General features: G+C 39.4%; 1 protein-coding gene and 1 long non-coding RNA gene across 6 annotated transcripts; one reads left to right on the forward strand and one right to left on the reverse strand.

The window, feature by feature from the left end:
• The first annotated feature begins 376 nt into the window (after positions 1 to 376).
• On the forward strand, positions 377 to 27,027 carry LOC144383744 (uncharacterized). 5 transcript variants are annotated; one of them, XM_078082822.1, is made up of 14 exons: positions 14,264 to 14,640; positions 15,470 to 16,239; positions 16,346 to 16,381; positions 21,013 to 21,312; positions 21,413 to 21,670; positions 23,196 to 23,495; positions 23,599 to 23,856; positions 24,690 to 24,953; positions 25,372 to 25,491; positions 25,601 to 25,616; positions 25,718 to 25,806; positions 25,959 to 26,009; positions 26,278 to 26,346; positions 26,466 to 27,027. In XM_078082822.1, exons 2-14 carry the CDS (start codon positions 16,203 to 16,205, stop codon positions 26,471 to 26,473), a joined length of 1,806 nt encoding a protein of 601 aa, XP_077938948.1. In that variant the 5' UTR covers positions 14,264 to 14,640; positions 15,470 to 16,202; the 3' UTR covers positions 26,474 to 27,027. The 5 variants fall into 5 exon arrangements, 2 of the variants coding, with proteins under 2 accessions (XP_077938948.1, XP_077938950.1); XM_078082824.1 differs by lacking the exons at positions 14,264 to 14,640; positions 15,470 to 16,239; positions 16,346 to 16,381; ... (2 more) ...; positions 25,718 to 25,806; positions 25,959 to 26,009 and adding an exon at positions 18,253 to 19,475 and having other exon boundaries at positions 26,278 to 26,337; XR_013451162.1 differs by lacking the exons at positions 14,264 to 14,640; positions 15,470 to 16,239; positions 16,346 to 16,381; ... (9 more) ...; positions 26,278 to 26,346; positions 26,466 to 27,027 and adding exons at positions 377 to 838; positions 1,247 to 1,366; positions 1,476 to 1,681; ... (1 more) ...; positions 2,153 to 2,221; positions 2,341 to 5,564.
• Positions 20,558 to 23,197, reverse strand: LOC144383746 (uncharacterized). The gene is made up of 2 exons (XR_013451165.1): positions 21,967 to 23,197; positions 20,558 to 21,886 (listed from the first exon to the last, which is right to left on the reverse strand). It is a non-coding gene; the product is annotated as an uncharacterized LOC144383746 (long non-coding RNA).
• Positions 27,028 to 27,985: the final 958 nt, after the last annotated feature.

Consider the following 27,985-nt stretch of genomic DNA (forward strand, 5'->3'; position numbering starts at 1 on the left):
GTGGAGAGTGATGAAGGTTGATGAAGATGGTGACAGGTCACCATGTTCTTACTTGGGAAAAATGACTGGATCCACATGCAACACCGACGCTAGAGCGAGTAGTGGAGTGTACTGGTGTGAGTCTGTAACACAGTCCAGCAATGCAGCCAACATCACTATACACAGTGAGTTTATATTCATTTAAAGGTTTTTATATCTAAAGTTTTTACACATCTAATTACAGAGTCCTGACATTTTTAAGGTGACTTCATGATGAGTTTTACTCAATATTTATTTTAACAAACGATTCAACAATCTTAATATTTTCTCTGTATTATCCAACACGTCTTTGTGGTTCACTTTCCTCTTTATGACCATTGACATCCAATGCTCAATATGTCTCCTGACATATTGAGCATTAATTAAAGATGTAACTGTGAGCATGTACGTCACCAAAGGGCCGTCTCTTCCATCCATGAAATGCAGCTATTCGCTCAGCTACTGTGTGAATGTGAATAACAAATGTAAACTATAAATGTCTTCTCCTCATTGTTCATCAGCTTGTTTGACTTCCTGTCCTCTGGTCTCTTTACAGGTGGTGATGTCATCCTGGTGAGTCCTGTCCGTCCTGTGACTGAGGGACATTCCGTCACTCTTGGCTGCAAGTTGAGGACAGAAAACCTTCTTTATAATGTGGATTTCTATAAAAATGACAAACTCATCCCAAATCCTGTCAGAGGGGAGCTGCTTATCTCTGCAGTTACTAAGTCAGATGAAGGCTTTTATAAATGTAGAGGAAGGAAATCACCTCAAGGTTTGGAGACTTTGACCTCAGCAGAGAGCTGGTTGTCAGTGAAATGTGAGTACGAGTTTTGTTACATGTGTTACAGTCTGAGTGAGAAAAGGTGTCACTGAATTAGAAGTTATCTTAAGATAAACTATTTGTTTGTGTGAGACAATACAGTTTTAAAGATGTTCATGTTCAGTAAAAACACATAATATTAGAGATGTAACATGACCAGCAGTGAAAGGTGAATGTTGTGTGATCAAGGCTTCATGTTTGTGTATTTGAGTGTGTATGTTGTAGTACTTGTTTAGCACTACAACACATTAGTACCTGTGTTTTTACTAGTTTTACTTTGTTTTAAGTATGTTTTTCTGGCTCTGTGACACTCTGAGATCTGTTGATGAAGAGTGTGTTATAAATAAACTGTATTATTATTGTTACTTGTGTATCTCTTCATGGTTGGTGTGTACTTGTGTGTAGATCCTGAAGAAGCAGCATCAAGCTCTGTGTTTCTCGTGCCGTTGGTTGTTGGTCTGGTTTCTGGAGTTTTACTGATTATTCTCCTGCTGCTGTTTCTGCGTCGCTACAGAAAGTCAGAAGGTGAGATCTTTTCCTTCTGATATCAGACTGATTTCACTGAAATAAGTCAAAGTCACAGATATTATTACACACACTAATTAATGATCAATGTGAAACCTTTTTCTTGCAGCTTCAAGCCTCAGCAGGTTGGTACAAGCCTCTCTTCTCTCACTCTGAACATGGCAGCAGGACTTTACATGTTCCTCATTAAATCCTCTGTATTTACTTCATGTTTTGGACCCACAAGGTCTCAGAGGACCAATCAGAGCCCAGCTACAGACCACATGATCAACCAGGGTGAAACTCAAGACAGACATTACGCTTCTCTTCTTCCTGGTCAGCTTTAATCCTGATTTATTTAATAATGTCTTCTTAACTTTAATGCTAACATTTCCATTTCTGGTTATCTGCTTGAGAAGATTCTATAATTGATACAAAGTGGTTCAAATGATTGATACGACCTCGTCTTTATCCTCACTGCTCTGCAGGTGATTCTTGTCTCTATGACACAATCGGAGGCTGTGAAGAACCTGAACATGGTGCAGTAAATCCTGTGTGTTCATCACACAGCTGTTAAAATACTAGAATCAGATGATCAAGTGACTGGTTGACCGTCCTTTAAATTAAAGACAAAGTGTATCGATGATGTCACAGATTCTGTGTTTGAGCTTAAAGACATTGATGGTTCATGTGAATACATCTATAAGGGAACAAGCTGCAGTAGTTGAGATGCTTTTGTAGGCCAGCAGAGCTTTAATAAAGGAGAATAAAGTGTCTCTTCATGCATTCATCTGATCCTTCTAACAGGGACGAATGATGAACCAGAGGAGAGCGTTTATGAAAATGTGAGGATGGAAACAGCTGCAGGTACTTCAAGTACAACACACCATGTAGTACAATCTGAGTGTACTTGTGTATTACTACCAGCAGTCAGCAAAGGTCAAACACAACACTTACACCTGTTACTCTTAAATAAAATTAATCTCTTTTATCAGATGGATAAAAACATCTGCATGGACAGAACCAGGGGAACGGATGACGACATGAAAAACCACATCTTTGTCTTTCTGAGTAATTATTGTGTCAACTTCTTCTTTCCTGATATGAGACAGTATTTTGTAGTTAACCCATGAAACGATCATTTAAAGGAAAAACGTCTTTAAAATAGTAGATCATTACATATATACTTACATATATACTTATTCAAATGTTGTTTTTTAGTGTTTTCTGTACATATCATTTAATCTCCTCAGTCAGTGTTTTTAAACCTTTTTTGAATGGAGGCTTGTTTGAAAAGCAGAAAAAGCAGTTTGACGTTTTTGAGCTTCAGTCCGTTTGTGATATTAATCAATATGAAGTAATCGTTTCTTTTATTTCTGATTTAAAAAAATGCTTTTAGGCAAGGCAATTTTATTTGTATAGCACTTTTCATACACAAGGCAGACTCAAAGTGCTTCACATTATAACATTTCATACAATAAAGTGAAATAAAATGCAGGAATTAAAAGACAATTAAAAACAGCAAATAAAATTATTAAATAAAATCTTATTTAAATTGTTTAATTAAAAGCAGAGGTTAAAAGTGCAATGTAGGTCAAATTTAGCAGAAGGCGAAGCTGAACATAAAAGTTTTCAGTCTTGTTTTAAACGTGGTCAGAGTTGGGGCAAGTCTTAAATCTTCAGGATGTTTATTCCAGCTGTTTGTTGCGTAATAACTAAATGATGCTTTCCCATGATTTGTATTTACTCTGGGAATCACTAACAGATTGGTGTCAGAAGATCTTAGTGATCTTGAAGGCGTATGTAATGGAAGCATATCAGTGATATAGTTTGGCCCTAAACCATGTAGTGATTTATATGTGAGCAGTAGGATTTTTAAATGAATTCTCTGACATACTGGGAGCCAATGTAAGGATTTAAGAATTGGTGTAATGTGCTCACATTTTTTGGTCTTTGTTAGAACTCTAGCAGCAGCGTTCTGAACAAGCTGGAGCTGCCTGACAGTTTTTTTGGAAGACCTGCAAGGAGACCATTACAATAGTCTAGCCTACTAGTTATAAAGGCATGTACAAGTGTTTCTTGAAACAAGTCTTGAGCTGACAGGAGCCCTCTAAGTCGTGCGACATTTTTGAGGTGGTAGTAGGCCGATTTTGTTACTGATTTGATGTGACTCTCCAAGTGTAAATCTGAATCCATAATAACCCCCAGACTTCTGGCTTTATTTGATGTTTTCAGGGACAGAGAGTGAAGGTGTTGGGTTACTTTAAACCTTTCTTTTTTAGCACCAAATACAATGATCTCAGTTTTGTCTTCATTTAGTTGTAGGAAATTTTGACACATCCAGTCTTTGATTTGCTAAATGCACTGGCACAGAAGATCTATGGGGCGATAGTCGTTTGGTGATAGCGCTACATAGATTTGGGTGTCATCAGCGTAGCAATGGTGGTCAATTTTATTTCTTTGCATGATTTGTCCTAGTGGGAGCATGTAGATGTTGAATAAAGTCGGCCCTAAGATCGAACCTTGGGGGACTCCACACGTTACGTCGGTTGTTTCTGATACGAAGTCACCAATGGAAACAAAATAGTTCCTGTCTTATGTAGATATGACCTGAACCAGCTTAAGACTGTGCCTGAGAGCCCCACCCAGTTTTCCAACCTGTCCAAAAGTATTGAGTGGTCGACAGTATCACATGCAGCACTGAGGTCTAATAGCATTAATATTGAAGTTTTGTCTGTGTTAAGACGGATGTCATTTACAACTTTAATAAGGGCCATCTCGGTGCTATGAAGAGGTCGAAATCCTGACTGGAAGTTGTCGTGGCAGCCAGTTGAAGCCAGGAAGTGATTAAGTTGTTGTAGGACAACTTTCTCAATTATTTTACTTATGAAAGGTAGATTTGAAATTGGTCTGTAGTTGTTGATAATAGAGGCATCTAGGCTCCGCTTTTTTAGGAGAGGTTTAATAACTGCAGTTTTGAAAGCTTTTGGGAAATGGCCTGTCTGAATAGAGTTATTAACTATTTGCAATACGTCTGTTGCTAGGCAGTCAAAAACATTCTTAAAGAAGTTGGTAGGTAGAGCATCAAGACAGCAGGTGGATGGTTTTAAATTTGTCACCGTTTCCACTAGAGTTTGAGAGTCTATGGCATTAAAGCTTGTCATCATTGCTGTGTTACTTTTGACTAAATAGGGTGGTGATCCAACATTTTTGTTTGAGATATTAATGGCGCGTCTGATGCCCCCAATTTTATCAGTATAAAAGAACGCAAACTCGTTGCATTTCTGTGTGGAATGGAGTTTAGGTGGTATTTGTGTCGGGGGAGGTTGGTTGTTGTTGATGATGTTGGAGAAGAATGTTTCCCTAGCACTTTTTAAGTCTAAATTGTAGACCGGGAGCCGCTCTTTGTAGATGTCATGGTGAATGTGAAGTTTTGTATTCCGCCAAATTCATTCAGCCTTCCTGCACTCTCTTCTCTGGGTTGTTACAACAGCAGCTTTTGTCCAAGGTGCCTTTTGCTTACTAGAACTGGTTTTAACCGTAACAGGTGCAATGTCATCAATAACATTCAAAATTTGGGAATTAAAGTTGTTTACAAGATTATCAGCATGACATGGGATTAGAGGTGGTAACGAGGAGATGACATTTTTAAAGAGTACATTAGTTAGTTCATTGATGTACCGTTTTTTGACAGTTTTTGATTGTGTGTCAGGAATGAAAGAAATATTAAAGAAAACACAGAAGTAGTCAGACAATGAGGGATCAGTCAGAAAACATCCGAAACAATGAGACCTTTTGTGATAATCAGGTCCAGGGTATGTCCCTTACAATGAGTAGCCTCTTTCACATGTTGAGACAGTTCAAATGTGTCTAAAATAGTCAAAAGTTCTTTTGCACCCTTGTCATTCAAATCGTCAGTATGAAAATTAAAGTCACCAGTTATAACTGGTCAAAGTCGGTAGAGATGCTAGACAATAATTCAGTAAAATCATCAAAAAAATGTGCAGAATATTTAGATGAGAGGCCTGTAAATAATTACCAGGAGCATTTATTACACATTTAATAGTTATTGAACAACATATTTCTCCAATGTTTAAGTTTATCTTTGTCTTTTAAGGAGTTTTAACAGGTGCTGTTTGTATTTTATCTTTACCTGTTTGTGTTTAATACATTTTGTAATGTTTTATCTTTTTATGCATCAATAAACTTGCAGCTCTAAGCAGTGTTTCCTACAGTCATTTCTTTAATTAAATATATATTAGAGATTACAGGAACGTCTGTCCACATGCTCCTCCTGCATCACATTAGTAAGATTTATCAAATAAAAATGTCTATGTGAAATAGTTAAAGTAGTCACTCGTTAAATGTCTTAAAGCTGAATTCTTTAACTTTACTTCACATTTTGTCTTTGATAAAAAGTTGCATGTGAAGTATTTGACCTGCTGATGCTTTTATCTATTTAAACAGGAATAGATCACAGCAATGTAAATACGATATCACTTCCTTCTTAAAGGAAATGGTGATCCAGGTGTGTGAGTAAGATGTAACCGCTATAGACACACCCTTGTTTTAATTCTAAAGGCATTTTAAATCTTTGTATCAGCGTGTTTTTGATTCCATCTGCATCAGTGATTCTCTCCCCTGTTCAGTGCTCCCTGTGATGTGCATTCATGCAGCCTGATTCCGCATCCTCTCTCTCTGCATCTCATACTCACAACAACTCAGAACTACGTGCTCACTGACTCCTCCTCTGCACGTCCGTCACTCAACGCCGTCTTCTGTTTCCCTGTCAGGTTCACTGGGTTGTTTAGTGCACGATGGTCCAACCTTCACCTTGTCCTCCCTGTTTCCTCTCTCCTCTTCCCGCTGCCTTCCCTTGTAGCTTAAACATTCCTTTGTGGATGATATAGATGTCTCTCTTTCTCCTCTCTGTCCCACCTTTTTGGCACATTTGGATGATTTTTTCCACAAATAATACACTTGACCTCTGCTATGCTGCCCCTAATGTGTATTTCTATGTTGTTGGGAACAGCAGGCGGTGTATTCTGCCTCTCTATGTCGCTCGCCCCCTCTCCTTCCATTTACCAAACTAAACGGTGGACACGCCTTTATCCCCATTGTTACCAAACACCACGCGACTCAATTGTCTTTAATTAACTAATTAAAGACAAGAAAAGGGGCGTAGCAGGCAGCACCAACAATAGCTGGCTCCGACAGTTAGAATTGTAGTTTGTGTGTTATTAGATATTAGTTATTACATTAGCGTGTTAGATTATTTATAGCTGCGATGAATAATAAGCTGTTTGCTTACAATATTTAGTCCAGTGTCAAATGTAGCAGTGTGAACACAAACAGAACAAACTGCAACATTGTATCATATTAATCCAGAATCAGAACAAACAGACAAACAAACAAACTACAGGTGGGAAAATGCCCTGAAACTCTGCAACAACGTTTCAATGATTTCCAGTGACCACGTCACATTTAAACAGCAACTAGAGGACACACGCACAGGCTCAGAGGCACATTGCATCTGTTCAGAGTGTATGGATGCGTGTAACTGTAGGAGGCGCTGTTGCACCACATGTGGCATGGAGTCACGTGTGACCAGGGCTGTAGTGGAGGGTAAACGCCGTTTACGCACCTCAATGTTCCCTGCGCCTTGTATTCCTCCGCTGGAATAATCCCAAATGAATGTGGTGTCATTTTAAAACACCAAAGACTACATTTGATATTGTCATTTTCATCTGGCTGTTTGGTCTGTGACCCTCCAATCAGCGATGGAAACGCACACACACACACGTTGCGGCCTACAATTACTTTTTACTGTTTTCTTGAAACTTTAACTGATAACATGATGCAATACAGCCTTGCAGAGTCTTTGTGTTGTGTTGCTTTGCGTCGAGGTGTGTGTGATCACAAAATTCATAGTTTACCAGCCTCTACTCCACTACAGCACTGCGTGTGACTGATAACGTCACTACCATGTAAGGGGAATGTCCCCCCCCCCCCCTCTCTGTACCTGACTCTCCCAGAGAGCAGTATGTCACACGCTGCTCTATAATAAATAAAGCCACGTGATTGATGGCGGAAGAGAAAAACTTCTGGACGTTCATCCTCTAGAATTCTTATTTGGCTGTGCAGGTCGGCAAAAGGAGGAAGCCTCCCTGTTAACAGCATCATATTCCATTTACAATTAACCATACACAGCGGATACAATTACTAAAATAAAAAATGTAAAGGTAAACATCACGACTGATATTCAGAAGTGAGGCATTGTAAATGATTTAAACACAGTAAACCACGTAAGGAACAAATAGTGGCACATGGAGTCTTAAACACATGAATAAAGGAGGGAGGAGTTCATCTGAGGACTTCACGTTGCTCAGGCTGCAGCGAGATGGAGGAGAGCGAGTAAGAGACGTGAGAACGAAATCTCCTTTTCGGTCTGTTTGTAATTATACTGTAAGCATAGTTAGTATATTGATCATAGTTTGAAGGTAGTTTGAAGTTAAAAAGTTCAAAGTTATAGTGTGAAGCCAAGTGTTTTTTTATTTATTTATATCAGGAATCAGGAAATATTTATTGCCATAATATGTCAGACATACAAGGAATTTGATGGACAGCCCTCGGCCTCACCCTGTCCCCCGGGGCCGGCCGTCCTCACATGGGGGCTCTGGCCCTACGACACCCGCGAGGTGCTCCCTCGGCCCGCGGTGCCCGTCACCCTGCAGGTCCCGTCCCTGTGCTGGGGCCTGGCGCTCTGCCTCGGCTTCCTCTGCCACGTGTTTCCGCGCATACGCCGCCCTTCCGTTCCCCGCCCCGCTGACCCCGAGGAGGCCGGGAGGAAGACCTGGACAGGGGGGCCGCAGGATGGGGGTGATTCTGGGCAGAGTGCCGGCAGTGTGCGCCGTCCTGGGGTCGCTGTGCTGCGGGCTGCACGTGCACGCCACCTGGAGGCCGGCGGGGTCACGGAGCTACCTGGAGGTCAGCCGGCATGACGACTCCGCCAGCGTCAGCAGTGAGATTATAGATCTATGAAGCAAACTCAGACGTGACATTAAACACACACATTTACCACAAATTGCTCCTCAACACGACGTCAACAAGCTGGGAGAGGAAGCACACATCAATCTTTCCATCTCTCAAACGCACACACACTCTTATCTCCCTCTCGAGCAGGACGCTGTTATCTTTTGAAGGGTCGTGCATTTCAAGTCCTCACGAGTCGTTCAAGGGTCAAAAAGGACACGTGCGGCTTCCGGTGACGTCATGATGGAAAGAGCAGGTTAGAGACGAGGCTCCGTCAGGAAAAAGTTAGAAAACAGTGACAACTGCAGATATATAAAGCCTTCAGGGTGGAAAATAACTCATGAACAAGATGACTACCACATCCAAAACGAGAGGACAACGAAAGTCAGGATATTTGAAAGAAACTGACAATAAACAACCGAGCACAAACAGCGCTAGCTTAGATGCTACTAGCGGTAGCCGCGAAGAGCAGGTAACACGTGAGGGCGAAATGTCCTTAATACAAGAAATGAGAAGATTCCGCGACAAAAACAGCCAGGGACATAAACAAACAACAAAGACCCTTGAACGTTTGGAAAAAACTATGACAGATATTAAGGAGCAACTCGGTGACCACCAGCAGAGGATCGGTGAGCTGGAGGGGAGGGTGAGCGCTGTGGAAGATGCGGGGGCAGGGCAGCACCGTGTGATAAGGTACCTGTTACAACGCGAAAAACAGCTCTCAGCTGTTTGTGACGATATGCAGAACAGGCTGAGAAGAAATAACCTTCGAATATTTCAAATACCAGAGGAGAGTGAACATGGAGACGTGGTCGCGTTTGTGAAAGCCTTGCTTCCCAAAGTATTGACGTTACCACCTAACCTGAACATTCAAATTGAAAGAGCGCACCGCTCACTTCAGTCCAAACCGACAGATCCAGCGGCCCCCCCCCAGATCAATCATTGTGAGATTCCTCGACGCGGGGGTGAAAGATATTGTTCTGCAGCAAGCATGGAGCCAAGGAAATGCGGTGTTTCAAGACAGAAGGATTTTCTTCGATCAAGACTATTCCCCTGAGCTGCAAAAGAAACGAGCGAAGATTCACGCAGTCGTCAAGCAGCTAAAGCAGAGGGGCATTCAGGCAAAGTGCCTGTATCCAGCTCGACTGAAGGTCAAGATGGACTCTGGAGAGAAGACTTTTTCCTTGCTGACAGACGCCGCGGATACTTTGAGAGAGATGGGTGTAGAGGTGCAGTGCGGAGAGAGAGAGCGCATCGAGGAGAAACTAACTGGAGGATGGAACATCAGCGCGAAGAGGAGGAGAACCAACGTGCTGGCGTTAGCTGACCTGAGGGCTATGGTTCAGGAAGAAGATAAAGATGAGTAGTCTGTGGTATATAACACTTACAACCAGTTTCAGGTACACAAGGTCAAGTGTGTATGAACAATATATAGACTGAAAGCAATAATAGCACAATACAAAATAAAAACGCAAAGTTGTCACAAAGGTTTAAAAATAAGAAAGAGATCTGACGGACTCTTGAGGTATACATGAGTGGTCCACACTCACTAAGACCTTTCTTACATGTTAGTGTAATTTGGGTCACTATTGCACACTGGGTGCATTTCTCCACAGAGGGATTAGGTCACCACTCTCTGTCCCATTATCACCGGGGGTCAGGCATGGTTGTAGTTTATTCGCTATGTCTGACTGGAAAATTGGAAGTTCTGTTCTGTGTTCATGCTGTTAGTGTTGTGTTCTATCTGAGGCAAGGTGCAATTTGTTTTTTGTTTAACTTTGTACATTTGCAGTTAAATTATTTTATTTGCTTTTATTTAACAGATCTTCATGAGAGGTTTGGGCTGTGTTACATGATTCAGTACAAATACAAGGATGGCATTACTTAATTTAATTACCTACAATATAAAAGGAATAAACAACCCAATTAAAAGAAAAAAGATACTAGGACAGCTGAAGAAAATGCAGTGCTCTATAGCCTTACTTCAAGAAACTCACCTCACAGAAACAGAACATCAAAAATTAAAAAGGGAATGGGTGGATCAGGTGTACAGTAGCTCTTATGGGAAACGTAAAAAGAGAGGTGTAGCTATACTATTCGGTAAGTCTGTGTACTTTCATTGTGAAAATGTTTTCCAGGATAAGGAGGGTCGCTACGTTATGGTCATAGGGAGGATGGCTGGTTTTAAATTAACTCTTTTGAATGCCTATGCACCAAATGAAGACTGTCCACATTTTTTCAAAAAGCTTGCACATTTGGTAGCAGATCATGGGGAGGGTCTTCTGTTAATGGGTGGGGACTTAAATTGCGTACTGAATAATAGAATAGATAAATTACCATCATCCTCAAAACCTCAAAGCAGAATGTCAAAAAGTCTAATGAATATGATAAAGGAATTGGGGTTGATAGATGCTTGGCGACATCTTCATCCAAAAGAGAGAGACTTCACCTTTATGTCACAAGTGCATGGAAGCTATTCACGGTTGGATCATTTTTTGGTGTCCAAAAAGGACACATACAGAGTTAAAAGCTGTGTTATTGAGCCGATAACCATCTCAGACCATAGCCCTGTACAGATTACACTTGATTTGGGGTTGGAGCCAAATATGAAGTATTGGAGAATAAACGTTTCATTACTGACAGATGTTAATACAAGAGAGGAAATAAGGTCGGCAATAGTGGAATATTTTGCTTTAAACGACAATGGAATGGTCACACCTACGGTTTTATGGGAAGCAGGAAAAGCCACAATAAGGGGGAAAATAATATCTATAGGATCAAAGTTAAAGAAGGACAGACTTAAAAAACAAGTAGATTTAGAAACTGAGATCAAGAAATTAGAAAACAAACATAAACAAAGTGGAAAACAAGAAGTATTTAATAAACTTAAAGAGAATAGAGCCAAGTTAGATGAGATTCTGACATACAAGGCAGAGGGTGCCCTTAGGTTTGTTGACAGAAAATACTATGAATTGGGAAACAAGGCTAGCAGGTTATTATCATTCCAACTACGAAAGGCACAAGCTAGTCGAACAATTCCTAAAATAAAACAACCATATTCTAACGATGTCGAAACTAGCCCAAAAGCAGTAGCAAATGCCTTTGCCAAATATTACGAACAGTTATATAAGGGTCAACATCAGGAATTAAAAGAAGAAAAAATGCACGATTTCTTTAAAAACCTGAAATTAGACAAACTGACGGAGGATGAAGCCTCTGCGTTAGTAGAGCCAATTAGAGAAAAGGAGGTGAAAGAAACGATTATTAAATTAAAAAATAACAAAACGCCAGGAATAGACGGGTTCGCAGGAGAATATTATAAAGTGTTTGCTGATGACCTCACTCCAGCACTATGCAAGTTGTATAATTATGTGTTAAATTCAGGAGACCCTCCAGAGTCATGGTCTGAGGCTATCATCACAGTCCTGCATAAGGAAGGAAAAGACCCATTGCAGTGTTCTAGTTATCGACCTATTAGCCTCCTGTGTGTGGATTATAAAATATTAACATCTATTTTAGCAACTAGAGTACAAAAATACATTAGGAAAATAGTAAAATCAGATCAGACAGGGTTCATTTCAGGTCGCCAAGGGACAAACAATATAAGGAGAGCTTTAAACGTGCAGTCGCTCATGGCAAAGGGTAATCAAACGTCAATGCTTCTCGGCTTAGATGCCGAGAAAGCATTTGATCGGGTAGATTGGCGGTTTTTAGAACAAACATTAATTGAGATGGGCTTCAGTGAAAAATTTACCTTTTGGTTCCGGCTGTTGTACAAGAATCCCAAATCAAGAATTAGAGTTAACGGACAATGCTCTGACTTCTTTGATATAGGGAGGGGCGTAAGACAGGGTGATTCTCTCTCTCCCATTCTTTTTGCTCTCAGTATCGAGCCTCTGGCGGAGGCAATTCGTCGGGACGTCCAGATTGAGGGGGTGGAGGATGGTGGGGGGAGAGTTCACAAAGTCTCCCTTTTTGCTGACGACATCCTTCTCTTTATAAAACATCCCCTTACTTCAATACCTCGACTAATGCAATGCCTAAAAGACTATGGAGACATTTCTGGATACAAAATTAATCAAAATAAATCAGAGGCAATGATGATATCAGGAATATGGCCTAAACAACTAAACGAGAGGGTGTCATTTCATTGGTCTAAACATGGATTTAGATACTTGGGGATTATTATCACACCTGAAACTGCAAGACTTTTTGAAGCAAACTACAATAAGCTAATTAATCAAATAAGGAGTGACCTAGTTCGTTGGGAGGTTCTTCCTCTATCTCTGCTCGGCAGAGTTGAGACTGTAAGGATGAACCTGACCCCACGTCTTTTATTTCTGTTTCAATCGTTGCCCATAAGAGTTCCAGCTTCCACGTTTAATATGTTAAACAAATTAATTTCTAAATTTATATGGCAACACAAAAGACCGAGAATTAAACTTAAAACACTTCATCTGGCTAAAGATAAAGGAGGCTTGGCCTTGCCAAATATAAAATTGTATTATTGGGCAGCTCAATTATCAGCAATTGGGACTTGGATCAGTGGAGATGAAGAAGCAAAGTGGACCCAAATAGAGCAAGGGGAAGTTAGGGGTGCACAACTGTCTGTCCTACCCTTTATGGATCTAAAACACGTCAATAAAATGAAGATTGAAAATGAATGGATAAAACATACAATCAAAGTATGGGTGGAAGTAAAGAAAATGCTTAAAGATGTTGGAACAATTTCTCGAGCTATGCCCATAGTGGGTAATGTAGATTTTCCACCTTCAATGTGGGACCATGGTTTTAGGGGATGGGCGGCTAAGGGCCTCTTTGTTTTTAACCAGCTCTTTGAAGAAACTCACTTAAAGTCTTTCATACAACTCCAGGAACAATTCGATCTTCCCTCAAGTGATTTTTATAGATATTTGCAAATTAGACATTACATTACAAACCATAAGGAGAGGGAAAGAATCTGCAAAATCCCAAACAGCATTGAACAATACTTTATCTCGGTTTCTGAAAGACGCCTCCCTGTTGGCAAACGGGTTTCTCATCTTTATAAAAGACTGATATTAGAAACAGCTGGAAACACGTACAACATTAAGGAAAAATGGGAAATAGAAGCTAATACAGTAATAGAGGAAGAGTTATGGGATAAACTCTGCTACAGATGTCATAAGGGAATTAATAGCCAACAATGGAAGGAATTTGACTGGAAAGTTAAAATACGCTATTTTCATACTCCTTTGGCTATTTCAAATTTTGTAAAAGACCCATCTCTAGCTTTATGTTGGAGACAATGTGGTAAAATAGGGGACCATACACACATATTTTGGGACTGTCCAATAACCCTTACGTACTGGAAAAATATCAAAGAGGAGATGGAGAAAATTGTAAAAAGAGAAGTACCATCGAATGTACAGTTCTTCTTATTGGGTGTTATATCAGTGGATGTTTTCAATGCTGACCAAAGATACATTTTACGTGTACTACGGTTAATTGCGCAAAAAAACGTTACTGTTAATTGGAGGTCTGTGAAATCACCAACCGTTACTGAATGGAAACTGAGACTGAAGCAGATTTATTTGATGGAAAAAATGACTGCATCATTACAACTGAAAACTGACCTCTTTATCCGGAGATGGCACATGGTTAAAGAATATTTAAATTTATAAATGATATGGCTGTACATTGTGGTATTGTGTCTGTTGAGATATAGGGATTCATATTAGATGCAGCAAGATATACATGTATGTACACAGTATATATCTTTATAATAATTATGTTTCTTTTTTTTTTTTTTTTTTCCAAGCCCTAGTCTCAGATAATGTTCCATGTTTTTGTTTTTGTCATGTGAAAAAATATAAATAAAAAGTTCAAAAAAAAAAAAAAAAAAAGGACACGTGCCTCCGAGCTTCTGTAGCTCTCATTTCTATCGTTTCTGTGGAGAAAAAAATAACTGCATATCAACCAAATGTCACTGCTTTCATGGAGTCTCTTTGCTGTCTTTGACATTTTAACGCCCTTCGATGTAAAGACGTGCCATACGTGAGCCGGCTGGGTTCCGTGCTGTGTTGGCGGTTCTATAGAGCCGTTATCTGGGTTAACTCAGCGTCTCAGTGACTCAGCAGCAGAGTACTTCTTGTAAGCTGTTAACGCGCTGCTGTGATTTGCTCCCTTGTTGTGCGTTGGCGGGAAGCCGGTCGAGGAAAGAGGGGAAAATGTCGCCGAGGCTTTTAGCTGAAGCTCGACTTCACAGCGAGGTTGAAGCGCTGGTGACATCCTCTTATTTCTATAAATCAATAGCGATGTATAATCAATGGATTCGAGTCATTAGTGGCATTAAACCAATTGGGGCTGTTTGATATGTTAACTATTGAAATGCTGCACCGCTTTGCACCACATGAGACCGGCTTGATCTCTTATGATGTAACTAACTCAACAAGAGAGCACTTAACTGTATGTTGACTAAAGTATTTTACTACTCAAAAGGAAAATGTCTCAAATATATGATGAATAAGCGACAATGTAAATAAGGTTATTTTTGATGTCCATGAATGAAGGTGTATTTGAACCATCGCTGTAGTTGTTACTGGGACAGAAAACCTGGAGGGACGTTGCTGATGCATTTGATGATTCACTGCAGATCACTATTGATAAAGGAATTACCGCGGTTGGCAGAATCTTTAGTTATTCTTTCTCTATGTTTCTCACATTAGCTCCCAGTGATGTGAAACGCTTGACTTGTGTAACAGTTCCAGTGCGATGGCCTTGTGTTGTTGTCTACATGCAGATCAACCTGTGACATTTCACTGTGTCAGTAAATATGTGTCAGTATATATATGAATACACCTTGTAGATTTGTAGTAAATCTGAATTGTTTTCTCTTAGCATGTTGTTGCAGATGAGGAACTAAAGAGTTGGTGGAAATTCTCATCTCCTTTTTCTCCATTTTTTCTTATGGAAATGAGGTGGATTGTGAAAGAGACTTAAATATTTCCCCCTTTGATATGTTTTAAAAGTTTTTCCTTATACCTTTAAGTTGAATGTGAGTTTCTATTTTTCTATTGCAAAATACAATTCTTTTTATTTCACACGTCTCAGGCTGCAGTTCAGTTGTGATGGAAGAGGTGTCCCAGAATGAGTTTTGCTGTTCGAGTTGAATGTGGCTTTGATGCACAAAAAGGAACCTTATGATTGATAAATGTAAGAAGAGACATTTTATTTTAAGTGTAATTAAAAATTGGTGGATTTTTTTTGGTCTGTTTCAGCGAGCTTCTGTGATTCACAAAACAAAAAGACTTTAATCGTCAAAATCCAAAAATAAAAAGGCCAAGGGGGCAAAACGTAGACATGAACCAGGAACACTCAGAATTGAACATTCGGTACATTCAACAATGACGCGACAAGTGACAAGAGACACACACAGCTTTAATACACTGGGAAGGTGCAGGTGATTGGACACAGGTGGAAACAATCAGACAATCACAGGGGATGACAGGACACGGCAGGAAGTGAAGTTACCCGGGGAGACAAGAAGCAGAAAACTACAAAATAAAACAGGACGTGAAACCAAACTGTGACAAGGGTTTTTATATCAGTCATTTTGAAACGCTAGAAAAACTTTCTCTGGGTCACTGATTATATTTTAAATAAAATGTGCTGCTGTAGAACAAAGATTGGATCATAAACAGAAGTTAGAGAAAACCTCACATCTGATATTCATCTGTGGTCTCTGCATTTCCACATTTCTCTGCATGTTTCACGCCTTTCAAACTGTCTCTTGACACAAAGCGGAATCATTTCTCACAAGTTGAGTGTCAGCGTGGACGTGAGGATGGGACACACCTTGTTTGGTGCGTTGGGGCTTTTCTGTGAGTACTTTCTCTGTTTAAATCATAGTTTTTATAGATACAACTTTTTAAATGCCAGAAGTTAATGGTTTCTGTCAGTTTGATGATGTTTCTCATTTTATTTTAGCGCTGAATATTCTCCTCTACTGTGGACACGCTCAAGGTTTCTATACAACTTTCTTTATTTTGATACATTGACTCAAGACAATTAAACACCTTCTATCTCTATTTTGCATTTAATATTTCTGTTCTCTTTAGTTAATTTATGATGAATACAAGAAAGAAGACAATATTCATTATTTGCGTGTTGTGTTTGTTTCTAGATGTTTTGCTGCATATTGAGCCAAACTGGTCCCCTTTATTTACTGGAGAGAAAGTTACCTTCATATGTGACTCAAGGGAAGGAAACGACACTGACTGGAATTACTCATTCAGTCGGAATGATCATTTCTTTACCACCAACAGAACAGAAAATAGATATAAATCATCATCTCTAACTAGAGGAGATAGTGGTGAATATCAGTGTGTTGCTGATCACAAGATCCGTCCTGTTACAAGAGAAAGTAATAAAGTCTCTCTAAGTGTATCAGGTAAGTGATCAAAGTTTTACCATCACGACGAGTTCATTAAAGCACTTTTATATTAATGAGACGTGTTGATTTAATAAACCTGATTGATAAGGTGCTAATAAAGCTAAAAGGTACTTTATCGGCCAATAATTTAACAGTTTGGGGGTGTTAAGACCGACACGGAGCGGAGGGCCGGCAACCCTCGAACAGCTAAAGACAAAGACTGAAGACAAATTACTGCCTCAAGTACCTCATTACTTTCATAACACGGTTACCAGCGAAATTAGAATTAGTAAGTAAATGGTTTCCTTTCAGCAGAAAGTAGTTTGAGCCACCAAACGTTGTGTATCTCATCTCAGTGGTCTAGAGACAAAATAGTCCCCGTACGTGCTGTAAACAGCATCGGGTCGCTCATGACGTCCACTTTAATTCTCCTGTTGCCCGAAACTGATAATTTGTGGGATTTTTATGGGGGAAACGTCACTAACCGCCGTGGAAGTTGAAGTTGAAGTCGGACCAAAGTGTGATTTTGTATTTTTTAACGTTAGAAATACGATGTGTGGCGTGAGTGCGTGTGAAAACATGCAAAAGCGTGTGTCACACGGCGAAACCGTGAGAGTCGGCATCTCTGAAATGATGTGCAGCTGCAAAGAAGCTGTCCACACCTAAGAGTAGCGATTTAAACTTATGAAGCACCTGTTAAAACGACACGCGTCGACAAAGCTCGTAGCGAAAGAACGCAGCCCTGCGGATGCTGAAGGCGCCGCAAACAACCAAGGCTCCACTTTACACGGACTGCAGTGCAGCGATAAGCCGATTAATACATTGATTGCTCAGTATGATGACGATGACATGCATCCTGTCCACTGTCGAGTCAGTTATTTTGTATTAAGTTAAGTATTAAAAGGGACTTTTGTACTACTGCTTGATTTGAAGGCCTGTTGACCTGTTTATTACAATAAATAGGTCTAAAAAATACTGTTCAGTGCTATTCATATTTATTACATTTAAAAAGCAGGCATGAAAGTAACTTAAAAGTTACTTTCCAAAGCACCTATTACCTAGCATCATTACTTTTGATATGTAACTGGTAAGTAATTGAATTACCTCTAAAAAAGGTAACTAGTAACTAACTAATTAATAATTTTTCGTGACTTGCCCAACACTCAATGTGAACAGCAACTGTACATAATCACTTAATATTGTGACCCTCATGACTCACTCTCAACCAATCAGAGTGCTGGATTTCATCTACCTGTGTTATAATGTAATATAATGTAGTGATAATAAATGTTAACTTGTGTGAGAGAAAGTTGACAGTGATGCTGTTTAATTAGCTGATCTTTGTTTAAAAGGATCAATTATCAGATAATATTGATCATTTCAAATAAAACACAAATGGATCAAACTCATCAGCAGAGTGTGGCGCCTCCTTCAGGTGAAATGTTCTCATTACTCAGTGAACCTTTTATTATTTATTACAGGGAGACTGACTTTGACATCTTCTGTCTGCAACTTTATGTTAAATTATAATTATGTAGGAAACATAAATCACTGATATCTTGTATCATTGTTCATTTAATGAAACTGATTTAGTAAAGCAAAGAAGTAACTGTTCCACAGACAGAGATGTGATCCTTTAACTCCTGCGTCCTCCTTGTATGAAGGAGAATCAGTGACTCTTCACTGTCGACATGGAGACCAGAGAAAGGAGAAGAATGCTGACTTCTACAAAGACAAAACACTTATTGAGATGGACACAAACCATCAACACACACATGAAATCACCATTTCTCTGATGTCTGATGGGAGCTCTTACAAGCGCAGATTTAAGGACAAAGAATCTGAAATAGAATATTTGAAATGTGAGATTAGTTACTATGTTTAAAGACATTGTACCCAAACACCTGTTTAACACATGAAGACAGATAAAAAGATGGAGGACATCAGCAGTGACAGTAATCCACCAAGGACTCATCATAACACGTCTTTATTCTGTCAAACCTCTTTCCAACAGGTGTCCCTCATCCTGTCCTCACAGTGTCTCCATCATGGACGAGTCTTGGAGACTCAGTGACTCTGACCTGCAGTGTTGAACCTCCGTCTGCAGGATGGAGGTTCTTCTGGTATAAGGCTGTTCCAGACATGTCAGACTACTACACCTACTACACCTATGAGCTTCTAGCTGGTGGCACCACTGGGACTGAACAGGATTCCTACATTCTTCATAGACAGACACACACAGCAGGATATGTGTGCAGAGCTAGAAGAGGAGATCCTGTGTCTTACACTCAGTATAGTGGTGAGAAGTTTGTCTGGTCTGGAGGTGAGTTTGTTCAGACTTTTTTATATTCTTGCACAAGGGAATAAATGTCCTTTTTGTGTTGACGGTGTTTGTCCTGTGTGTGTCTCCTAATGATGTGTCTTCAGGTGTGAATCCAGCAGCGTCTCTCACAGTGAGTCCTCACAGACTGCAGCACTTCAGCACAGAGTCACTGTCACTGATCTGTGAGGGAAACTCTACTGAGTGGAGAGTGATGAAGGCTGATGAAGATGGTGACGTGTCATCATGTTCTTACTGGGGAGAAATGACTGGATCCACATGCAACACCACTAGAGCGAGTAGTGGAGTGTACTGGTGTGAGTCTGAAACACAGTTCAGCAATGCAGCCAACATCACTATACACAGTGAGTTTATATTCATTTAAAGGTTTTTATATCTAAAGTATTTACACATCTTATTACAGAGTGCTGACATTTTTAAGGTGACTTCATGTTGAGTTTTACTCAATATTTATTTTAACAAACGACTCAACAATCTTAAGTTTGTTGCAGTATCATTTCTCTGTAATATCCAACACGTCTTTGTGGTTTACTTTCCCCTTTATGACCATTGACATCCACCATTGACTTTAAACCAGGAGGAGCTGTAGAGTTATCTGCTCACTTTGTACCTTTTAGACCAGATGTGGGCAAACGTTTAGGCTCAGGGCCCACATTGACTTTATAGTTTGACAGACGGGTCGGGCAGCACCAGATGCAAACATATCAACCATAAACATAAAAGGCTTTACAGTGTTGATTCTCACATTGACTTTTAATGGGAACAGTGCAGTCGATCATCCTTCTTTGCCGCTGCATCAAAGTCTGCTGTTAGTTTTGTTGTCAATTCTCAGAACAGATGTGAGGTGTTCATCACTCACTGTGACCTGTGAGGTGCTTTGTTGGTGTTCATCACTAAAAGTCTGTTCACACACGTAGAGACAAACAACAGCAGCATCTTCTGTGCCGTCTGCTGCATGTTTGGAAACTTGGCTTCATTTAATGAAACATAAAACTCATTCAGTGACGTGTTGATTCGATAAACATGTTTGATGAAGTGTTGATAAAATATAATGTAGTGATGATTAATAAATGTTAACTAGTGTGAGAGAAAGTTACACTGATGCTGCTTAATTAGCCAATCTTTTTTTAAAAGGATAAATAATTAGATAATATTGATTAATTCATATAATACAAAAGAAAGTTAAGACAAACCATCCCATATTTTATCCCTATTGACAAATTCTGAGTCAATTAGTCGATTAATTATTCATAACTGAATTGGATCAAACACATCAGCAGAGTGTGGCGCCTCCTTCAGGTGAAATGTTCTCATTACTCAGTGAACCTTTTATTATTTATTACAGGGAGACTGACTTTGACATCTTCTTCTGTCTGCAACTTTATGTTAAATTATAATTATGTAGGAAACATAAATCACTGATATCTTGTATCATTGTTCATTTAATGAAACTGATTTAGTAAAGCAAAGAAGTAACTGTTACACAGACAGAGATGTGATCCTTTAACTCCTGCGTCCTCCTTGTATGAAGGAGAATCAGTGACTCTTCACTGTCGACATGGAGACCAGAGAAAGGAGAAGAATGCTGACTTCTACAAAGACAAAACACTTATTGAGATGGACACAAACCATCAACACACACATGAAATCACCAATTCTCTGATGTCTGATGGGAGCTCTTACAAGTGCAGATTTAAGGACAAAGAATCTGAAATAGAATATTTGAAATGTGAGATTAGTTACTATGTTTAAAGACATTGTACCCAAACACCTGTTTAACACATGAAGACAGATAAAAAGATGGAGGACATCAGCAGTGACAGTAATCCACCAAGGACTCATCATAACACGTCTTTATTCTGTCAAACCTCTTTCCAACAGATGTCCCTCAGTCTGTCCTCACAGTGTCTCCATCATGGACGAGTCCTGGAGACTCAGTGACTCTGACCTGCAGTGTTGAACCTCCGTCTGCAGGATGGAGGTTCTTCTGGTATAAGGCTGTTCCAGACCTGTCACGCTACTACACCCCTGAGCTTCTAGCTGGTGGCACCACTGGGACTGAACAGGATTCCTACATTCTTCATGGACAGACACACACAGCAGGATATGCGTGCAGAGCTGGAAGAGGAGATCCTGTGTCTTACACTCAGTATAGTGATGTGAAGTTTGTCTGGTCTGGAGGTGAGTTTGTTCAGACTTTTATATTCTTGCACAAGGGAATAAATGGCCTTTTTGTGTTGACATTGTTTGTCCTGTGTGTCTCCTAATGATGTGTCTTCAGGTGTGAATCCAGCAGCGTCTCTCACAGTGAGTCCTCACAGACTGCAGCACTTCAGCACAGAGTCACTGTCACTGATCTGTGAGGGAAACTCTACTGAGTGGAGAGTGATGATGGCTGATGAAGATGGTGACGTGTCATCATGTTATTACTGGGGAGAAATGACTGGATCCACATGCAACACCACTAGAGCGAGTAGTGGAGTGTACTGGTGTGAGTCTGAAACACAGTTCAGCAATGCAGCCAACATCACTATACACAGTGAGTTTATATTCATTTAAAGGTTTTTATATCTAAAGTATTTACACATCTTATTACAGAGTGCTGACATTTTTAAGGTGACTTCATGATGAGTTTAACTCAATATTTATTTTAACAAACGATTCAACAATCTTAGTTTGTTTCAGTATCATTTCTCTGTATTATCCAACACGTCTTTGTGGTTTACTTTCCTCTTCATGACCATTGACATCCACCCTTGACTTTAAACCAGGAGGAGCTGCTCACTTTGTACCTTTTAGACCAGATGTGGGCAAACGTTTAGGCTCAGGGGCCACATTGACTTTATAGTTTGACAGACGGGTCGGGCAGCACCAGATGCAAACATATCAACCATAAACATAAAAGGCTTTACAGTGTTGATACTCACATCGACTTTTAATGGGAACAGTGCAGTCGATCATCCTTCTTTGCCGCTGCATCAAAGTCTGCTGTTAGTTTTGTTGTCAATTCTCAGAACAGATGTGAGGTGTTCATCACTCACTGTGACCTGTGAGGTGCTTTGTTGGTGTTCATCACTAAAAGTCTGTTCACACACGTAGAGACAAACAACAGCAGCATCTTCTGTGCCGTCTGCTGCATGTTTGGAAACTTGGCTTCATTTAATGAAACATAAAACTCACTCAGTGACGTGTTGATTCGATAAACATGTTTAATGAAGTGCTGATATAATATAATGTGGTGATAATTAATAAATGTTAACTAGTGTGAGAGAAAGTTACACTGATGCTGTTTAATTAGCTGATCTTTGTTTAAAAGGATAAATAATTAGATAATATTGATTAATTCATATAATACAAAAGAAAGTTAAGAGAAACCATCTCATATTTTATCCCTATTGACAAATTCTGAGTTAATTAGTTGATTAATTATTGATAACACAAATGGATCAAACACATCAGCAGAGTGTGGCGCCTCCTTCAGGTGAAATGTTCTCATTACTCAGTGAACCTTTTATTATTTATTACAGGGAGACTGACTTTGACATCTTCTTCTGTCTGCAACTTTATGTTAAATTATAATTATGTAGGAAACATAAATCACTGATATCTTGTTTCATTGTTCATTTAATGAAACTGATTTAGTAAAGCAAAGAAGTAACTGTTCCACAGACAGAGATGTGATCCTTTAACTCCTGCGTCCTCCTTGTATGAAGGAGAATCAGTGACTCTTCACTGTCGACATGGAGACCAGAGAAAGGAGAAGAATGCTGACTTCTACAAAGACAAAACACTTATTGAGATGGACACAAACCATCAACACACACATGAAATCACCATTTCTCTGATGTCTGATGGGAGCTCTTACAAGTGCAGATTTAAGGACAAAGAATCTGAAATAGAATATTTGAAATGTGAGATTAGTTACTATGTTTAAAGACATTGTACCCAAACACCTGTTTAACACATGAAGACAGATAAAAAAGATGGAGGACATCAGCAGTGACAGTAATCCACCAAGGACTCATCATAACAAGTCTTTATTCTGTCAAACCTCTTTCCAACAGATGTCCCTCGTCCTGTCCTCACAGTGTCTCCATCATGGACGAGTCCTGGAGACTCAGTGACTCTGACCTGCAGTGTTGAACCTCCGTCTGCAGGATGGAGGTTCTTCTGGTATAAGGCTGTTCCAGACCTGTCACGCTACTACACCCCTGAGCTTCTAGCTGGTGGCACCACTGGGACTGAACAGGATTCCTACATTCTTCATGGACAGACACACACAGCAGGATATGCGTGCAGAGCTGGAAGAGGAGATCCTGGGTTTAACACTTCGTATAGTCGTGTGAAGTTTGTCTGGTCTGGAGGTGAGTTTGTTCAGACTTTTATATTCTTGCACAAAGGGAATAAATGTCCTTTTTGTGTTGACATTGTTTGTCCTGTGTGTGTCTCCTAATGATGTGTCTTCAGGTGTGAATCCAGCAGCGTCTCTCACAGTGAGTCCTCACAGACTGCAGCACTTCAGCACAGAGTCACTGTCACTGATCTGTGAGGGAAACTCTACTGAGTGGAGAGTGATGAAGGTTGATGAAGATGGTGACGTGTTACCCTGTTATTACTGGGGAGAAATGACTGGATCCACATGCAACACCACTAGAGCGAGTAGTGGAGTGTACTGGTGTGAGTCTGAAACAGAGTTCAGCAATGCAGCCAACATCACTATACACAGTGAGTTTATATTCATTTAAAGGTTTTTATATATAAAGTATTTACACATCTTATTACAGAGTGCTGACATTTTTAAGGTGACTTCATGATGAGTTTAACTCATTATTTTTTTTAACAAACGATTCCATCCATCCATCCATTGTCAAACCGCTTATCCTGCACACAGGGTCGCGGGGGGGCTGGAGTCCATCCCAGCCAACTTCGGGCGATAGACAGGGTACATCCTGGATTGGTCGCCAGCCAATCGCAGGGCGACACAGAGACACACAACCATTCACACTCACATTCACACAACTACGGGCAATTTAAAGTCCCCAATTAACCTGATGTAACATGTCTTTGGACTGTGGGAGGAAGCCGGAGAACCCGGAGAGAACCCACGCAGACACAGGGAGAACATGCAGACTCCACACAGAAAGGCCACTGGGTGGAATCGAACCCAGGACCTTCTTTAACAAACGATTCAACAATCTTAATATTTTCTCTGTATTATCCATCACGTCTTTGTGGTTTACTTTCCTCTTCATGACCATTGACATCCACCCTTGACTTTAAACCAGGAGGAGCTGTAGAGTTATCTGCTCACTTTGTACCTTTTAGACCATTCTGTAGCTCACTGCCACTAAGTGGACATTTGTCTCCCGACATATTGAGCATTAATTAAAGATGTAACTGTGATCATGTACGTCACCAAAGGGCCGTCTCTTCTATCCATGAAATGCAGCTATTCGCTCAGCTACTGTGTGAATGTGAATAACAAATGTAAACTATAAATGTCTTCTCCTCATTGTTCATCAGCTTGTTTGACTTCCTGTCCTCTGGTCTCTTTACAGGTGGTGATGTCATCCTGGTGAGTCCTGTCCGTCCTGTGACTGAGGGACATTCCGTCACTCTTGGCTGCAAGTTGAGGACAGAAAACCTTCTTTATAATGTGGATTTCTATAAAAATGACAAACTCATCCCAAATCCTGTCAGAGGGGAGCTGCTTATCTCTGCAGTTACTAAGTCAGATGAAGGCTTTTATAAATGTAGAGGAAGGAAATCACCTCAAGGTTTGGAGACTTTGACCTCAGCAGAGAGCTGGTTGTCAGTGAAATGTGAGTACGGGTTTTGTAACATGTGTTACAGTCTGAGTGAGAAAAGGTGTCACTGAATTAGAAGTTATCTTAAGATAAACTATTTGTTTGTGTGAGACAATATAGTTTTAAAGATGTTCATGTTCAGTAAAAACACATAATATTAGAGATGTAACATGACCAGCAGTGAAAGGTGAATGTTGTGTGATCAAGGCTTCATGTTTGTGTATTTGAGTGTGTGTGTGTGTGTGTGTTGTAGTACTTGTTTAGTACTACAACACATTAGTACCTGTGTTTTTACTAGTTTTACTTTGTTTTAAGTATGTTTTTCTGGCTCTGTGACACTCTGAGATCTGTTGATGAAGAGTGTGTTATAAATAAACTGTATTATTATTGTTACTTGTGTATCTCTTCATGGTTGGTGTGTACTTGTGTGTAGATCCTGAAGAAGCAGCATCAAGCTCTGTGTTTCTCGTGCCGTTGGTTGTTGGTCTGGTTTCTGGAGTTTTACTGATTATTCTCCTGCTGCTGTTTCTGCGTCGCTACAGAAAGTCAGAAGGTGAGATCTTTTCCTTCTGATATCAGACTGATTTCACTGAAATAAGTCAAAGTCACAGATATTATTACACACACTAATTAATGATCAATGTGAAACCTTTTTCTTGCAGCTTCAAGCCTCAGCAGGTTGGTACAAGCCTCTCTTCTCTCACTCTGAACATGGCAGCAGGACTTTACATGTTCCTCATTAAATCCTCTGTATTTACTTCATGTTTTGGACCCACAAGGTCTCAGAGGACCAATCAGAGCCCAGCTACAGACCACATGATCAACCAGGGTGAAACTCAAGACGGACATTACGCTTCTCTTCTTCGTGGTCAGCTTTAATCCTGATTTATTTAATAATGTCTTCTTAACTTTAATGCTAACATTTCCATTTCTGGTTATCTGTTTGAGAAGATTCTATAATTGATACAAAGTGGCTCAAATGATTGATACGACCTCGTCTTTATCCTCACTGCTCTGCAGGTGATTCTTGTCTCTATGAAGCAATCGGAGGCTCTGAGGAACCTGAACATGGTGCAGAAAATCCTGTGTGTTCATCACACAGCTGTTAAAATACTAGAATCAGATGATCAAGTGACTGGTTGACCGTCCTTTAAATTAAAGACAAAGTGTATCGATGATGTCACAGATTCTGTGTTTGAGCTTAAAGACATTGATGGTTCATGTGAATACTTCTATAAGGGAACAAGCTGCAGTAGTTGAGATGCTTTTGTAGGCCAGCAGAGCTTTAATAAAGGAGAATAAAGTGTCTCTTCATGCATTCATCTGATCCTTCTAACAGGGACGAATGATGAACCAGAGGAGAGCGTTTATGAAAATGTGAGGATGGAAACAGCTGCAGGTACTTCAAGTACAACACACCATGTAGTACAATCTGAGTGTACTTGTGTATTACTACCAGCAGTCAGCAAAGGTCAAACACAACACTTACACCTGTTACTCTTAAATAAAATTAATCTCTTTTATCAGATGGATAAAAACATCTGCATGGACAGAACCAGGGGAACGGATGACGACATGAAAAACCACATCTTTGTCTTTCTGAGTAATTATTGTGTCAACTTGTTCTTTCCTGATATGAGACAGTATTTTGTAGTCAACCCACGAAAAAATAATTTAAAGGAAATATGTCTTTAAAATAGTAGATTATTACATATATACTTATTCAAATGTTGGTTTTTAGTGTTTACTGTACATACAATTTAATCTCCTCAGTCACTTTGTTTATTGAAGCTTTTTTGAATGGAGGCTTGTTTGAAAAGCAGAAAAAAACAGTTTCACGTCTTTGGGCTTCAGTACGTTTGTGATATTATTCAATATGAAGTTATCTTTTCTTTTAATTCTGATTAAAAAAGCTTCACGCATTTGTTACACATTTAATAGTTATTGAACAACATATTTCTCCAACATTTAAGTTTCTTTGTCTTGAGAGTTTTAACAGGTGATGTTTGTATTTTATCTTCACCTGTTTGTGTTTAATACATTTTGTAATGTTTTATCTTTTTATACATCAATAAACGTGCAGCTCTAAGCAGTGTTTCCTACAGTCATTTCTTTAATTAAATAAATATTAGAGATTACAGGGAACGTATGTCCACATGCTCCTCCTGCATCATATTAGTAAGATTCATCAAATTAAAATGTCTCTATGAAATAGTTGTCTTACAGCTGAATTCTTTAACTTTCCACATATAGTCTTTGATAAAAAGTTGCATGTGAAGTATTTGACCTGCTGATGTTTTTATCTTTATGCATTTCCTACTGATAATGCGTTGGAATGCAAAAAGCTGAAAGCTGAACCGAATTTTTTAAAATAGCAGAATATACAGAAAGTTGAAGGGAATTTGAATACATTTGCTGAAATGACAGATATTACAAAAGCTGAAATTAATTTGAAATTGCTGAAAATACAGATATGGGAGAAGCTGCATGGAATTTCAATAGATTTGCTGAAAAAGCAGAAATAAAAACAGCTGAAATAAATGTGAAATCCTGCAAAAAAATACAGAAATTAATATTAAAACATTGCTGTTAATAGAGGCATAAGAAAAGCTGAAATTATTTGAAAGAATTGCTGAAAATACAGGTGGGGAAGCTGAATTTCAATAGATTTTCTAAAAAAATTAATTTAAAAAAATACAAAAATAACAAAAGCTGAGATGACTAAAAATAGGTTTAAAATAGTTTGTAGTAATATTAGTAGTAGTAGTATTAGTTATTATTGTAATTGTACTAGCTGTAGAAGTAGGTTTAGTATCAATAGCAGTAGAAACAGCTGTAATACTAATAGCCATAGTAGTATTTGTAATAACATTAGCAGTAGTTGTAGAATTAATAGCAGTAGAAGTACTAGTAGTATGGTAGTAGAAGTATCAGTTGTAGTACTACTAGAAGTACTAGTAACATGCTTAGTGGTTGTAGTAGTATTTGAAAGAGCAATACGTATTTCAATGGAGCCGCTTCATGGTTAAGGTACAGATAATCATTGA

The sequence above is a fragment of the Gasterosteus aculeatus genome, chromosome 2 (assembly GCF_964276395.1).
Source record: "Gasterosteus aculeatus chromosome 2, fGasAcu3.hap1.1, whole genome shotgun sequence".
NCBI classification, from domain to species: domain Eukaryota; kingdom Metazoa; phylum Chordata; class Actinopteri; order Perciformes; family Gasterosteidae; genus Gasterosteus; species Gasterosteus aculeatus.

Bases quoted from the DNA above. Each gene is read 5' to 3' on its own strand.
- LOC144383744 (XM_078082822.1), top strand. From the start codon at position 16,203: ATGGGACACACCTTGTTTGGTGCGTTGGGGCTTTTCT. The intron at 16,382-21,012 runs GTTTCTATACAA...TCTTTCCAACAG, and splicing joins CTACTGTGGACACGCTCAAG to ATGTCCCTCAGTCTGTCCTC. The intron at 26,010-26,277 runs GTGCAGAAAATC...TCCTTCTAACAG, and splicing joins CTCTGAGGAACCTGAACATG to GGACGAATGATGAACCAGAG.